The sequence below is a fragment of the Nelumbo lutea genome, chromosome 1, assembly GCF_056320005.1.
Source record: "Nelumbo lutea isolate HS-2025 chromosome 1, American lotus-T2T, whole genome shotgun sequence".
NCBI lineage: Eukaryota > Viridiplantae > Streptophyta > Magnoliopsida > Proteales > Nelumbonaceae > Nelumbo > Nelumbo lutea.
Window position 1 is genome coordinate 150,054,064 of NC_142684.1, and position 13,196 is coordinate 150,067,259.

A 13,196-nucleotide genomic window follows, 5' to 3' on the forward strand; every position below is an offset into this window, starting at 1 on the left:
TCCAGTCATGTTATTCTGCACTTTACATCAATGTTTTAAAAACTGACCTGCAACTGGAACCATTCTGGCCTCCGGTTTCTGGGTCGACGGTTTGACTATCTGGTTCAAATGGACAGCTGTTTTGATAAAAAAAAAATTAAAATAAAATCAATCAAAAACTGTTGAACGGGTCGACAGTTTGACTGACTGGGTCAATGGGTCTTGACTAATTCAATGGTTTTTTTCTAAGAACCAGGTTTAGGGTAAAACGGAACCAGTTGTCTGAATGATTTCCAATCCGAACGGTCTAACCATCCGACTCAACGGTGGTTCAAAATATTGGTTTACATATTGCCCAAGCTGTCAAAAATCAGCCAGCCAACTGAAGATCAATCTGATCATTCATTGAACACAACGGTTAGGTATGTCGATTGTTGATCTTCCTTGGAAGGCATTGGCTATTTGGCTTGTATGCTCGCCAACTTTCAAAAGTAATACAACTTTCAATAATACTGATATAGGCTTTGGATATATCAAATTTATCATTTGTCTGATTTGGATTTAATGTCAAAATTTAAATTTAATTGTATCAATATTTGAATTTGAATAAGATTAATATTCATGGGAACTGGCACTACATAAATGGACCTTGGCTAGTTTTGGGGTTTTGGTTTGGATCCCATTGGCACTATGAGTCAAGTTTCAAGGGCTGTGTTCATTTGAAGTATTTTACGTAATTGGGCCTAGGCCGGGCCTAAACACAAAACGTCCAAACCCATAAATTTTCAAGCTGGGCCGGGTTGAAAATCATCATCCCTAGTTTTTTTGATAGATAAAGTAACTATATCATTAACTAATAGTAAAATCATACAAATATTCCATAAAAAAAAGGAGGGCTATCAAATTCAAACCAAATCCTATCCTCCTCAAAAGTCTTCGCCCAACAAGCCAAAGCTATCATATGAGCCACCACATTTCTATCCCTATTTACACGGCAAAAGGAAACCTGTTCCATGTTCCAACCAACTAGAATTATACAAAATATCATCAATATTCTCTGAACAAGTACAAGGAAGACTATTAACAAGTCCATCTAAACAAGAAACTACTATAAGAGGGTCCGAATTAATAATAGCACATCTATATCCTTCCAAACAACTTGGCCTTTCTTATCGCTAACAATTCAATCTCCACACTCCATCCCTCAAGAGTCAAGATGCATCTTCCTCCTGCTGCATGCTGCAGCCAACCCAAGTGATTAAAACAAACAAAATCAGAAGATCCATAGTCAGAATTAACTATATCTCCATCACAAAAAGTAACAAATTCATTTTGACTTCTACACTCCCAAAAATTTCAAAAAAGTAACAATACATTCATTCTTATTACCATACACCCTCAAAAACTAAAAAAAATCATTCTGACTTTTACACTCCAACTCTCTCACAACATTCTGGATTTTAAATATAAAATTTTCTAAATTAACTGGCAAACCTCTAACAAAATTCTGGAGGAATCATTCAACCTAAAAGCTTAAGCTGTTAGATGAGATTCCTGAATATGCTTTCATTTTCTAATACACCCCCTCATACGAAAGTCTACCAGGCTTGATAGCATGAACAAGTACAAGCCCACCAATTAATTATAATGGAGGTGATGAGGGCTTGACATTAGACCACTTAGTCAAACAGGCTTTGATACCATCTTAAAGAATTGTTCAACCTAAAAGCTTAAGCTGTAAGGTGAGGTTTTTGAGTAGGTTTTTTATTTTCTGACAAAGAACACAACATCTGTTGATCCTGCAAAGAGGACAATGGAGATGAATGTGTATTTTATGATCTCTAAGTAGGTGATGATTAGGTGAAATGAATGAGGAAAAACTAATATGGGCAACATGAAGCTGGTGGGAGTTGAATTTTTTGGAGATAGAGTAGCTTGAGATCATCGAGGAATTTCTCAATCCAAGAATACACATGTATGTTCTTTAAGAGGAAATACAAATATAGTATTATTTATCTTTTAGAAGGAGGCTATTTTTTTCTTCTTTTTCACATTTTTCCCGCTAGGTAATGCAACATTACTGAGGCAGCCCTCCCCTTAACCCTTGTGGTGAAGGTGGGATTCAATCCCAACTTTCCAAGCCTACGCTAAGTGAAGCATGCATGGCTGTATGTAATAGGTTATATAACTAATCACGAGTGAACATGCCAGTGTTCCATACACATGGAGCCCATATATATATATATATATATATATATATATATATATTAGATAGATAGATAGATAGATAGATAGATAGATAGATAGATAGATAAATAGAAAGGAAGGGGAGATGGGTGCCATATGGTAAATAGGAGGTTTGGGAAGAGAATAGAGGATGGAGAGAGAGTTAAAGAGAGGAAGCAGGAAAGGGAGAAGAGAGAAAGGAGAGGAAGGATGACATAGACAACCTTGCTTTTTATATATACAGTATAGGTAGATTATTTGAAGTCATCATGTGAGAGAGACTTGCCACTTAAATTAGGACATAAGAGTCACATACATTATTCTGCATAAGTGATTAATTACTTTCCTTATTAAATTTGAGACTGAGACAAAAATAAGGTTTTGAATTAAATCTGCCATTATGTCTTGGTTGTCTGTTTTCCTAACATTCTCACCCTTTAATTCATTCCTTCGATACAAACCACACTCCCTTATGAGAGGAGACATCTCTTCATTCTCTTATATCTCTGTCTATCAGAAACCTGCTATTCTTTTCAAGCCTTCTGGGAGCCCAAAATCAACATTCATTTCTAATCAAAATCTTCGGAAATCAGGTTATCTGCTTTTGGTAATAGCTGTTTGCACGAGCTTAAGCGTCTTCTTGCTAGGCTTCTCTCCCCCTGTGCCTTGCACATTTGATCATCAGCGGCTACAGACAGAGACAGGCAGAGAATTCAACAATGTCGAACTTTCGAGCTCTCTTCATAACGTCTCCTACTCACAAGAGTTTTGGAAGCAGCCAGACGATTTGGGTTTCCGTCCATGTTTGAATTTCAGCGATGGGTATCGCAGGGCGTCAAATGGTGGCACAAAGAAGAGGAGGACATTCTTGATGGTCGTAGTTTCTGGAGGGCTGAATCAACAACGGAACCAAATCATCGACGCCGTTGTCATAGCTAGGATTCTCAATACCTCCTTAGTCCTTCCGGTACTACAAGTCAATCGAGTGTGGGGAGATGAAAGGTGCGTCCCCTTCCTTTTGAATCATATTTGTTGGAAATCGAGGCAATTTCCTTGGTTTGATTTGATCGATCACATCTCAGACTATATCAGTTCTGTCTGTGTTCGAGGTGGGGCTTCTTCGATAAGAATGGAACTTGATTGACCCTTCAACAACCCATCAACAGTCCGATCATTTATTCTCTTTTGTTTTGTGTTCTCTTGGCGTTAATTTTACTACTTGATTAACAATGCAGTGAATTCTCCGATATCTTTGATGATCAACACTTCAAACAGACGCTCAAGGACGATGTACATATCGTTTCAACATTGCCACCGACCACCACATACATCGGAAGAACAAGAAGAAGAAGAAGCAGATCAATCAGCTCATCCATCAAGCAGTTACACGTAAACGAAGACTGGATACGGAAACAATTCATGGGGCGCGTGAGTTGCTTCTTTAATTTTCTTTTGCATTTTTGTTATTTTTATATCTATATGTATGATCAAGCTGCACGCGCTTTGATAAAACTCAAACAACTATAAATATATTTTGATGTTACGGGAATGTTGTCTTCAACCAATTTCCTTATATATTGTATTAGTTTTCAAAGCGAAAAGGGTTTAATTTGTAGAGCAGAGAACTTCAAAATTTATACGTAAAAGACTTAGTCCACGAAAAAAAATATAATACAGAGACAGGTTCTTATGTCTCCTTCAATATAATGACAGCTTAACAAACATGGAGCGTTAATTCTTAGTGGTTTAGACTCAAAGCTTTCCAAGGATCTCGGCCCTGATTTACAGAAGCTGCGTTGCAAGGTTAGACGTGCGTCTTGAGTTTTATTTGGCCTGTATGTAAATCAGTAAATGGGGTCTTACTTAAATTTTATTTGTTTAATTTACAGAGTTAGCACTTTTTGTTTGGATACTGATAAGGGGCAAAGTGTGTGCATAGGTTGCTTTTCATGCGCTGAAGTTTAGGGCATGGATAGAGGAGATAGGAGAGAAGCTAGCAAGGAGAATGGGAGAGGGAGGTCCATACATGGCGTTGCACCTTCGGCTGGAGAAGGATGTTTGGTTAAGGACGGGCTGCCTTCCTGGGTTGGGTGAGGAGGTAGACTGTTTGGTCCAGTCGGATCGGTTAGCTCATCCAGAGTTGCTTACAAGCCGAATAAATATGACAGCCAGAGATCGATATGTCGCTGGACTTTGCCCCTTAAAGGCCATTGAGGTCACTAGGTAAGTAATTAAAGTAGGTAGCCCACATTCAGATTTAGTCAATAAACCATGGAGCTCTCTATCTCTAGCTGTTTGTTATTTGAGTTTGATGATCATTTTTCAATTAAAATGGCAAGTAGATAGGGTGGTTCCAGACTTTCAGTTGAGTCATGGACCAATACACATACAGAAAACGTCTGATGTAAGAAGCATGGTTTTTAAAACTGAATTGGTCAGGGGTCCGGTTACCGGTTCGAATGGTCCAATCGTTCAACCTGAACGGTCGGCCACTTTGACAAATAAAATTAAAAAAATTGAAAAACGGTCAAAATCATTCGAACGATTAACTAACTGATTCAGCAGTTTGTTGACCAAAATCAATGGTTTTTGAGAAAAATGGAAGAGATCAGGTGATGGGTTCCCGGTTTTTCCAGTCCAACCGTCCTCCGGTCCAGTTTTGAAAACCATGGTAAGAAGAACTAAAGCAATTAATTGGTAAGGAAAAAGATAGCGGTTGGTCACTGGGCATAGGCATGATCATTTATGACCTGGCCCGGCCCGCAAATTTCCGGGCCTGGGCAACCATATTTTTGCCAGGTCCGGCTCGACTCAGACCCACATCAAGCATGTACACAAGGTGGGCCAGGCCCGGGCCAAGAAAGCCCTAAGCCGGCCAACCTGGCCTGGCTCGGAAATTTCCCTTAACTCAGCTTTACTTGGTTTTTTTGTTATGTATATAATATAATTGAGGCTGCTGAAGGCCCTCGGAGCTTCGAATGGTACAAGGATATACTTGGCTGGAGGTGAGGCATTAGGTGGAGATAAGGCTCTGGAACCACTTAGATCGCAGTTCCCTCATTTGTACAACAAATGGGTCTTAGCAGCAGAAGAAGGAGAGCTTGACCTCGTTAAGCTTAAGCATCGACCCTCTGTTCTAGCGGCCATCGATTATGTCGTTTGTCTCAACAGCCAAGTCTTCATGGCTAATCATGGTGGAAACATGGCACGGGCGTTGCAGGTATTCTATATTGCGTCATGTCTACAGGTTTTTTTACACGTAGAGGTGTAAATCGGCCCGGCACGATTTTGAGCCGGCCCAGCCTGGTATAATTGTATGGGCTGATGGGCTATGCCGGGCTTGGGGTTTTAAGTCAGTGGGCTGGGCTGGCATGGCCCGCACTGTTATGCCATGCCGCCCATGGCTCGTGGATTGATAGTATCCATATATTTTATATATAATATATATTATATAAATTATAATTATTATAATTATATAATAATATATATTGTATAATATTAATAAAATAAACAATTTTATTTAATTATTGTATATATAAGAAATTATATACATCAAAATTCATATACAATTAAAATTTTAAGTTTTTTTTTCAATTTTTTTAAATAAATAACTTTATCCCGATCCACACCCTGACCTGCACTCTGCGTAGATCGCATATGGGCCATGCCATACTGACCCAGCATGGCCCATTTTACACCTCTAATTATATGGTTATATATGGATCCTTGAATTTGTTTACATGGCTTGTTTGGCTTAACTTTACTGTATCTCATCTTAATGAATGATTAGGGTCACCGGGCCTATCTGGGACACATGAAACACATTACACCTAATAAGAAGAAACTGGTTCAGTTATTGATGAATAAGAACTTGACGGAGACGGAAATGGTAGAAAGAATAAAGGAGATACATGTATTAAGTTTGTGGGGCTCACCGTCGGCAGGGACTAAAACATCCGGCAGGGATGTAATCGCGTACCCCATTTCGCATTGCATGTGTACGGGCCAAGAACGATCGCTTTTCACTCGCTCACTTCAGTGAGCCCACTGCCATCCAGAAGAGGGAGGCCGAAAAACATCCTCTCACCTCAGTGCTCACACTGATCTTATTTCTCTCATTTTTTAAATTATTTTTCACACATGGGGTTATTTATTTTTAAATAAGAAATCACATTAAAAACTTTTTTATGTCTTAATTAGATGATTTGATGGGGTGAGTTTGATTAAGTATGTATTTGATATAGCTTCTGTTTATTAAATAAATGTTTGTACTGGATTTGTTTTAAAAACTGAGAAAGTACTTGATAAATTGTTTATTGACAACCAGGCACCACTAGGCACCTAATGGCACCACATCAGGAGTTAAGTGAATAAAAGTTCAGCCATTGGGGGAAGCATTAAAATGAAGCCTCTCTCAATGGTAGGTGCACACATAAATCAAAACCCACTTTTGTAAATATCAACTGGTATAGATAAACATGAAGAGAAAAATATTGATTTGACGATAACATAATGGCATTTTAATAAATGCATATCATAAAACATGCATGAAACAAAACACATGCTATAGATAAACCCTAAACATGAGCCTTGCTTGGACTTATATAAACTGATGTCAAAACTCAAATTTGTCAATCCAAATCTAACCAGACATCTATTCAAGCCCATGCATCAATTGAGTTCTCTTGCTAATGTAGATTGTAGAAACTAACTATTTTGATGTAAATTTGCTAGTATAGATTGTACTAGCAAGCCCATGTGAAGCACGGGCTTTGTCAAGGGAAGCTAAAGCCAAAGAAGCTATGACATATCTAATTGGGTCCAGTCAGTCAGTCCAGCCCATACATTATTTTTAGGTTGGATGGGCTTTGTTTTTTTATCAATTACTTTTAATTTAAAATTCATTAAACTAAATAATTAATTTTATTTTTATTAATTAATCTTAAACATAATTACAATCATAAATCATATATCAATTCTTAATATAATAATCCTAGAATTGATTTTGTCAATATGGACATGGCAGAATGAACTAAAAAACATTGAGAACTAAAAAATAAAAAATAAAAAAAAAAAATTGCTGAAAAAAAATTCTAACTCCTCCAGCTCTATTGTTCTAGATGGAAGACAAGAGACTTCTTCAAAGAAACAAATTGAGTGGGAATAGACAACTCTACCCAAACTCTACTATACGTTGCAATTAACAGCTGCGGAACAGCTGGTCAATATGACCAACTCCATGGTTGGCATTGGCACTACTGTATTTAGAGTTTAAGAAATTAATCCTTTCAGGTGCCAGCTTCTGTTTAGAAAAGTCAGAGGTCGTTACTGTTTATCTTAAATTTGGAGTACTACCACTTCGTTGATCAAGCAGTAATAAGAACAAAAGAGGTCGATGGGTGTTGATTTCACACACCCACACCCATCAGATAACGCGCTTTGGCCTTGGCCTATTCAAGCATATATTATATTCATGGAAATCTAAAAGGAAAATTAGTTTTTTGACAATGGCCGTTAATTCAGTCCAGTTTTGATATTTTTTTTTTATTTGGTTGGAAAAAAGATTTAATTGTAAAAAACTGTGGTCTCAAAGAGACGTAGAAAGTCCATTTTGAGTTATTTTCTGAAAGTTCTAAATGGAGTTTTTTTTGCCTTTTTTTTCAATTCGTCTTTAGGCACGAAGAGGCGAACTGCTAATGTCCCCTCATTCCTAACTTTAAAAAGATGGTGGATCTCAAGTGTTTCTGATTCTAAGCCGGGAAGAATGGAGGTCCAGTCGCCGAGTACTGATCCACGATCAACTGGCATCGTACTCTGTCCACTCATCGACTTCAAATGTTAGTCACCCATTTGGATCGACTCAGTCATTGCATCAATACTGGAATATATTGTGAGTGTGACAGTACTAATTAGGGTTGGCATAAAGAAGAAAAAGAATGCTGGGGTCGGTGACAAAGTTGCAAAACAATGTCAAACTTGGTGATGATTTTTCTTTCTTTTTCGACGGAGCTGAGTACTATACACTGAAAGATCGTCCTGCAAGATTACTCAAACGCCTATATATAAACCTTTACATTCTAACGTGGCAAATTCCTATATATATTCATCCTCATTTTCATCATCAATTTCGATCCTCCCTTAATTTCCTGCAGAAAGAAAGCAACTAATGACCGGCCGGCCCCTGACCAGCCAATCTATATTTCTTTAGAGCTTCTTCTTTCATTCTTGGTCTTCAATTTACGCAAATTATTTTCATTAGCCCTGTGTGAAAGCCCACTATTTTTCATATCACAAGAACTGCTTGGAAGGTAGGAAATGAAATAAGGAGATAAATATTCCAAGTATACATTGGTGGATTGAAATCTACAAGAGAAACAAGTTATCACCCCACTCTCTCTCCCCATCAAAAAGGTTCCCCCCAAAAAGTCTGTTCATACCTTTTCCAGCTTCTGGTTTGGCTTGTCAACTAAACATAGAATAACGAATTAATAGATAAACTCACCCACGGTTTTCCAGTTCACCTATTAGTCATGCATTCAAGAGAGAGAGAGAGAGAGAGAGAGAGAGAGAGAGCAGATGGTTAGATATCAACCAATTAAACAACATGATGAGTTGATGACTCCAGAAATGGAAGAGCAGGCCGGTTGACTCAGCAGCACCAGGGAGGTTATAAACTTATTACCATTCCACTGGCAACAAGAGTCGGTGATTCTCATCATTGTGCAAGTGAAAGCACACATAATACATACAAAGTGCGGGCGGACAACCCGTGGCTAGTTCCTCACTAACGCGTTGTTGGACCAGAAAAAAACAAATCCAAATATGCTGCAACGACCAAAGCAATCTATTTTGGCCTTTTTCTTTGTTTCATCAAAATTTTATTTGGAAGGAAGAAACTACAAATTAATAGCCATGGTTTTGGATATATGTTGTTGTTGGCCAACGCCAATTCAGTACGTTGGCTTCTGAAACTGATGTTTGACCTTTAATTGTGTACATGGCCAAAATGGACTTATTGGAAGAGGAGGCAGTGGTTTGATTAAAACGACATTTTTTTATGTGTTTCTGAGTCAAAGGCTGCTTTGGTCATCTCAGAAGGAAAAATCCAAGGTCGTTGTGCTAGCCTGTGAACTCTTTAACTAATTAATTAAGGTTTCACATGAACAGGTTTTTCTGCAAGTCTTAGGTCACCGCCATTGTTGAAGTGGGATTTCCACCAAACCTCTGCATTCCAACTGTTCTTCTAGGAAGGTGACCCATTAATTTTACACTCAACTTTGACGTTTGAAAACCCAATCACCCATCAGATCCTGACCAGAATAGCTGATCCCACTTAATTACCAGCTATATTTGTACTGTGGTGGGCTCTCTCTCTCTCTCTCTCTGCACTTGGGCAAACCATAGCCATTTATAACCACCACAATGTAAAGCACCCTCCATCACCATTAACATAAAAGGGCCTTGTTGTACTTTTCACGACCACCACCACCAAGGACAGCTTAGCTAGCACTCCCTCCCCCTCTCTTTCATTAGCTCTATTGTATCTGTCTTTCCTCCAACACATTATTCAGATATGAATCGCTTTCATCTTTGTCTTCTTCTCTCCTTTCTCCTCCTCTCTATATCTCCCAGAATTCAGGCCCTGCGGGAAAGTTTCACCAGTCTCTCTACTGGGAAGCAGCAGCAGCAGGTCTTTGATACTTCAATTACAGCCCCAGACGCATTTGACCAAACCACCAGAGATATGGAGTCCGAGAAGCGAAAGGTACCAACAGGGTCGAACCCATTGCACAACAGGCGATAGTTCATCCACTACCCTTCTCTCTTCAGAATCTCTTCATCGTTTGATCGATTCTAGGCGATAGCTCGGTGTAGAGAACAGTGGGACGATTTAGAAATATCTCGTCCCACTGTTCTCTATAGTCAGAAGCAGAAATTCGGGCACAACACAGGGTAGATTGCATGATATACACCATAGAGATGTTGTACAGAAGGTACAGGTACTCGTTAGAAAAGAAAATCACGCATGGATATATATTACTTAGTCCCTCTAGTAATCTAGTAACTTTGCTTCCTTCTAGGCTTGTGAATTTCTTTTCAGTTGTAAGAATTTATAGAGAGAGAGAGAGGGAGAGAGAGAGTGTGCGCGTGTGTGTGTATTACCTGTCCTAGAAATTTCATTAGATAAATTGGACTCCCTAGTTGGGACCTTGCGCATTATATTTTAATTCTAGACCAGTCGATGAGAGCAGATAGTTGGAATTTAGTCTAGAAAACATTACAGCAAAGTTATTACTAGACCATGATTTCATGAACCATTTTCTTGATCTAAATATTTGTAAATGTCTGTTACAATTAGATTTTGGATTGTTTCTTCTGTTCTCCTCCCCAAGTACTCCTTGTTTGTTTTATATGGGAATGGCTTAAGAAACCGAATTGTAAAATAGATTAGCAAAAGAGACTGATCGATTGGGGAGGAAGTGGGAATAAGAGGAAATCTTTATCTCTTTCACCACAAGACCCACCTTAGTTTTCAATACATTACAGAGTTTTAGGCGCTATTCCACGGGCTTCATCATTAAATATATCCCTCTGGTTTAGTGGGAGCTCAAAGATAAAGGCCGAGCCACCACCGCGTTGGCACACCCTGCAGACTGAGTCATAAACCCGAGTTTGCCATGGAGTAACAAAAGCTGTAGGGTGGCACATTAAGCACACAAAGAAGTTGGAAGCAAGTTCAAAGTTGTAGGAAATGTATAAATTAATTCCCATAATTTCACTCAACAACCAAAGAGTAAAGGCTTTACTAGGAAAGGAAAATGTATTGGTTGTGAAGGTGGTCCACAATTGCATCGTTTGGGTCTGAGGTGATGAAATTCAAATAAATGCAAATTAGCAATTGCTTGAGCTAGAGGGTCTCAAATCAATATGGAAGAAGATAAATATATAATAACAAATTAATTTCATTGTAGCCAGCTAGCCACCCCATCCAATTTGAAAAAGATGGGTCTTTCTCTGTCCAGTGGTAAACTGGGAGGGGTCTTTATCAAAATTGAAGGATAGGTTTCCTATGACAACCCAGCGTCTGCCATTGGTTTGTGAAAAGTCGAGATCAGATCATAATAGAAAGTTGAAGAGCAGAGCCATTAAATGGATACTTGTGAGACTCAGCGATCATAGGGGTGACATTCCTGCCTAGCCATTCCCATTTATGATTTATGTAGGAATGGCAAAGTGGAGCCGTGGAGTGCGTAATTGTTTGTTCATCTTCATCCACCGCATGAAATAATTAAAAAGAGGAAGAAGAAGATCGATCTTTACTCTGGTAAGAATAAAATGATTGCCAACTAGAGCACCCACCACCATGCACTAGTGCTCACTGTTCACCGGCCGGATCCTATGGGGAACCTCGTCGTGGCAAAATCCGGGCTGGTCCCGACAATCTACCAAAGAGGGGACCGGGACAGAGACCAATACATGGGTGGAGAGTGGAGGGGAAGCGGGTGTCCTCCACATGATGATTGACTCCAATTTCAGTGGTTTGTGACTTGTGAGAAAAGAATAAAAAATATCATCTTCAATCAATGTTCCTAGAATCCATTGGAACTGCATGGTTCAATTTACTCTTTTAATTTCCCTTTCCTTTTTGTTTTATTTATGAATGGATAACTAGTGGTTCCCCTCTCTCTGCTGGGTCCCACCTGACCTGTATCTTCTGATGAACTTCGGCTGATAGAAAATGAGAATCGCTGATGCTTGTGTTTTTTATTTCTAGAAAGTAGAAAGTAGAAAGTAGAAACCACTGAAATTAGTATTACACTTTGTGGGGCTCAGATTCTCAAGAGTCGCATCCCTAAGTCAACCCCAACTTCAATAAAAGTACAAAAACAAAAGGCTTGAGCTCAAGGCCCTATAGTTTAGGTCATGGCTTTTAAAATCGACCCGGTGACCGAATTACTGGGTCGAATGGTCCGACCGTTTGAATTGAACGTTCAGCCTGTTTTGATAAAAAATAAAAAAATGGTCAAAATTATTTGAGTGGTTTAAATGATTAATCACCCGGTTCAGTAGTTCACTGACCAAAATCAACGATTTTGGAAGAAATCTGGTTTCGGGGGAAACAGATCTGACCAGTTCCTGATTTTTCTGGTCCGACTGTCTGGTCTGGTCCGGTTTTAAAAACCATTGTTTAGGTGCCACTCTTAAGTCTATATAGATAGAGCGGATTCAGTCCTCACACAAATTGTATTCACACGGTTCTCACAGCTTTTTTGGCTTTACATTCGGAATATACCTCACAGATCTGACAATTTCTTATTGATTATTTTACAAATATTTGGTTTTCAAAATTAAAAAATAAAAATAAAATAAATAAATCCATGGTAATAATTTGGGGATAATTTTGACAAATATTATTATTAGGATACAAGAAAATTTTTCTTAAAAAACTCATTAAACTTGAAGTGTGGACAAGTGCTGGCCTATTCATACCTTGTATTAAAATTTAAATAATTTATAAGGCAATAAAGATTGAACACTAGATTACTCATTTACCTGATCAAATAGTCTATAATACCATTTTAAAGAATTAATCATTTAACCATTAGTTGTGGTCCCCAAATAGATTTTGTTCTCTACCACCTTTATCCATGGTGTAAGAGAAGTTCATAGACCTATCCTTTGTTTTCTGTCTGATATCATATAATATAATTTGGACTGATGTATTAGAAACAAAACCCACATTCCTACGCCGGTTTCATAACTACTGCAACTAGGGCACGACACGCTTTCTGCCATGGTACTTCGTCGCTGGAAAAGAATAAAACTTGGAACTGATCGATTCGATTATGAAACCAGTGATTGGTCAAGTGGGACGTGCATGGAATGGATACTCGAGATCAAAACATTGTACGCATTCCACTTGGTGGGTTGAGATAAGACATTACGGTCTTCATAGAAAACGAAATGCCTTTGGCAACAGCAGAACTAAT

At 38.5% G+C, this 13,196-nt stretch overlaps 1 protein-coding gene across 1 annotated transcript; it reads left to right on the plus strand.

The window, feature by feature from the left end:
* Positions 1-2,582: 2,582 nt before the first annotated feature.
* LOC148878330 (O-fucosyltransferase 20-like) lies at positions 2,583-6,446 on the plus strand. The gene is made up of 6 exons (XM_088965886.1): positions 2,583-3,207; positions 3,441-3,633; positions 3,919-4,008; positions 4,145-4,428; positions 5,158-5,425; positions 5,996-6,446. Exons 1-6 carry the CDS (start codon positions 2,606-2,608, stop codon positions 6,245-6,247), a joined length of 1,689 nt encoding a protein of 562 aa, XP_088822012.1. The 5' UTR covers positions 2,583-2,605; the 3' UTR covers positions 6,248-6,446.
* The last annotated feature ends 6,750 nt before the right edge of the window (positions 6,447-13,196 follow it).

Bases quoted from the DNA above. Each gene is read 5' to 3' on its own strand.
- LOC148878330 (XM_088965886.1), top strand. From the start codon at position 2,606: ATGTCTTGGTTGTCTGTTTTCCTAACATTCTCACCCTTTAATTCATTC. The intron at 4,429-5,157 runs GTAAGTAATTAA...AATATAATTGAG, and splicing joins AAGGCCATTGAGGTCACTAG to GCTGCTGAAGGCCCTCGGAG. The intron at 5,426-5,995 runs GTATTCTATATT...ATGAATGATTAG, and splicing joins ACATGGCACGGGCGTTGCAG to GGTCACCGGGCCTATCTGGG.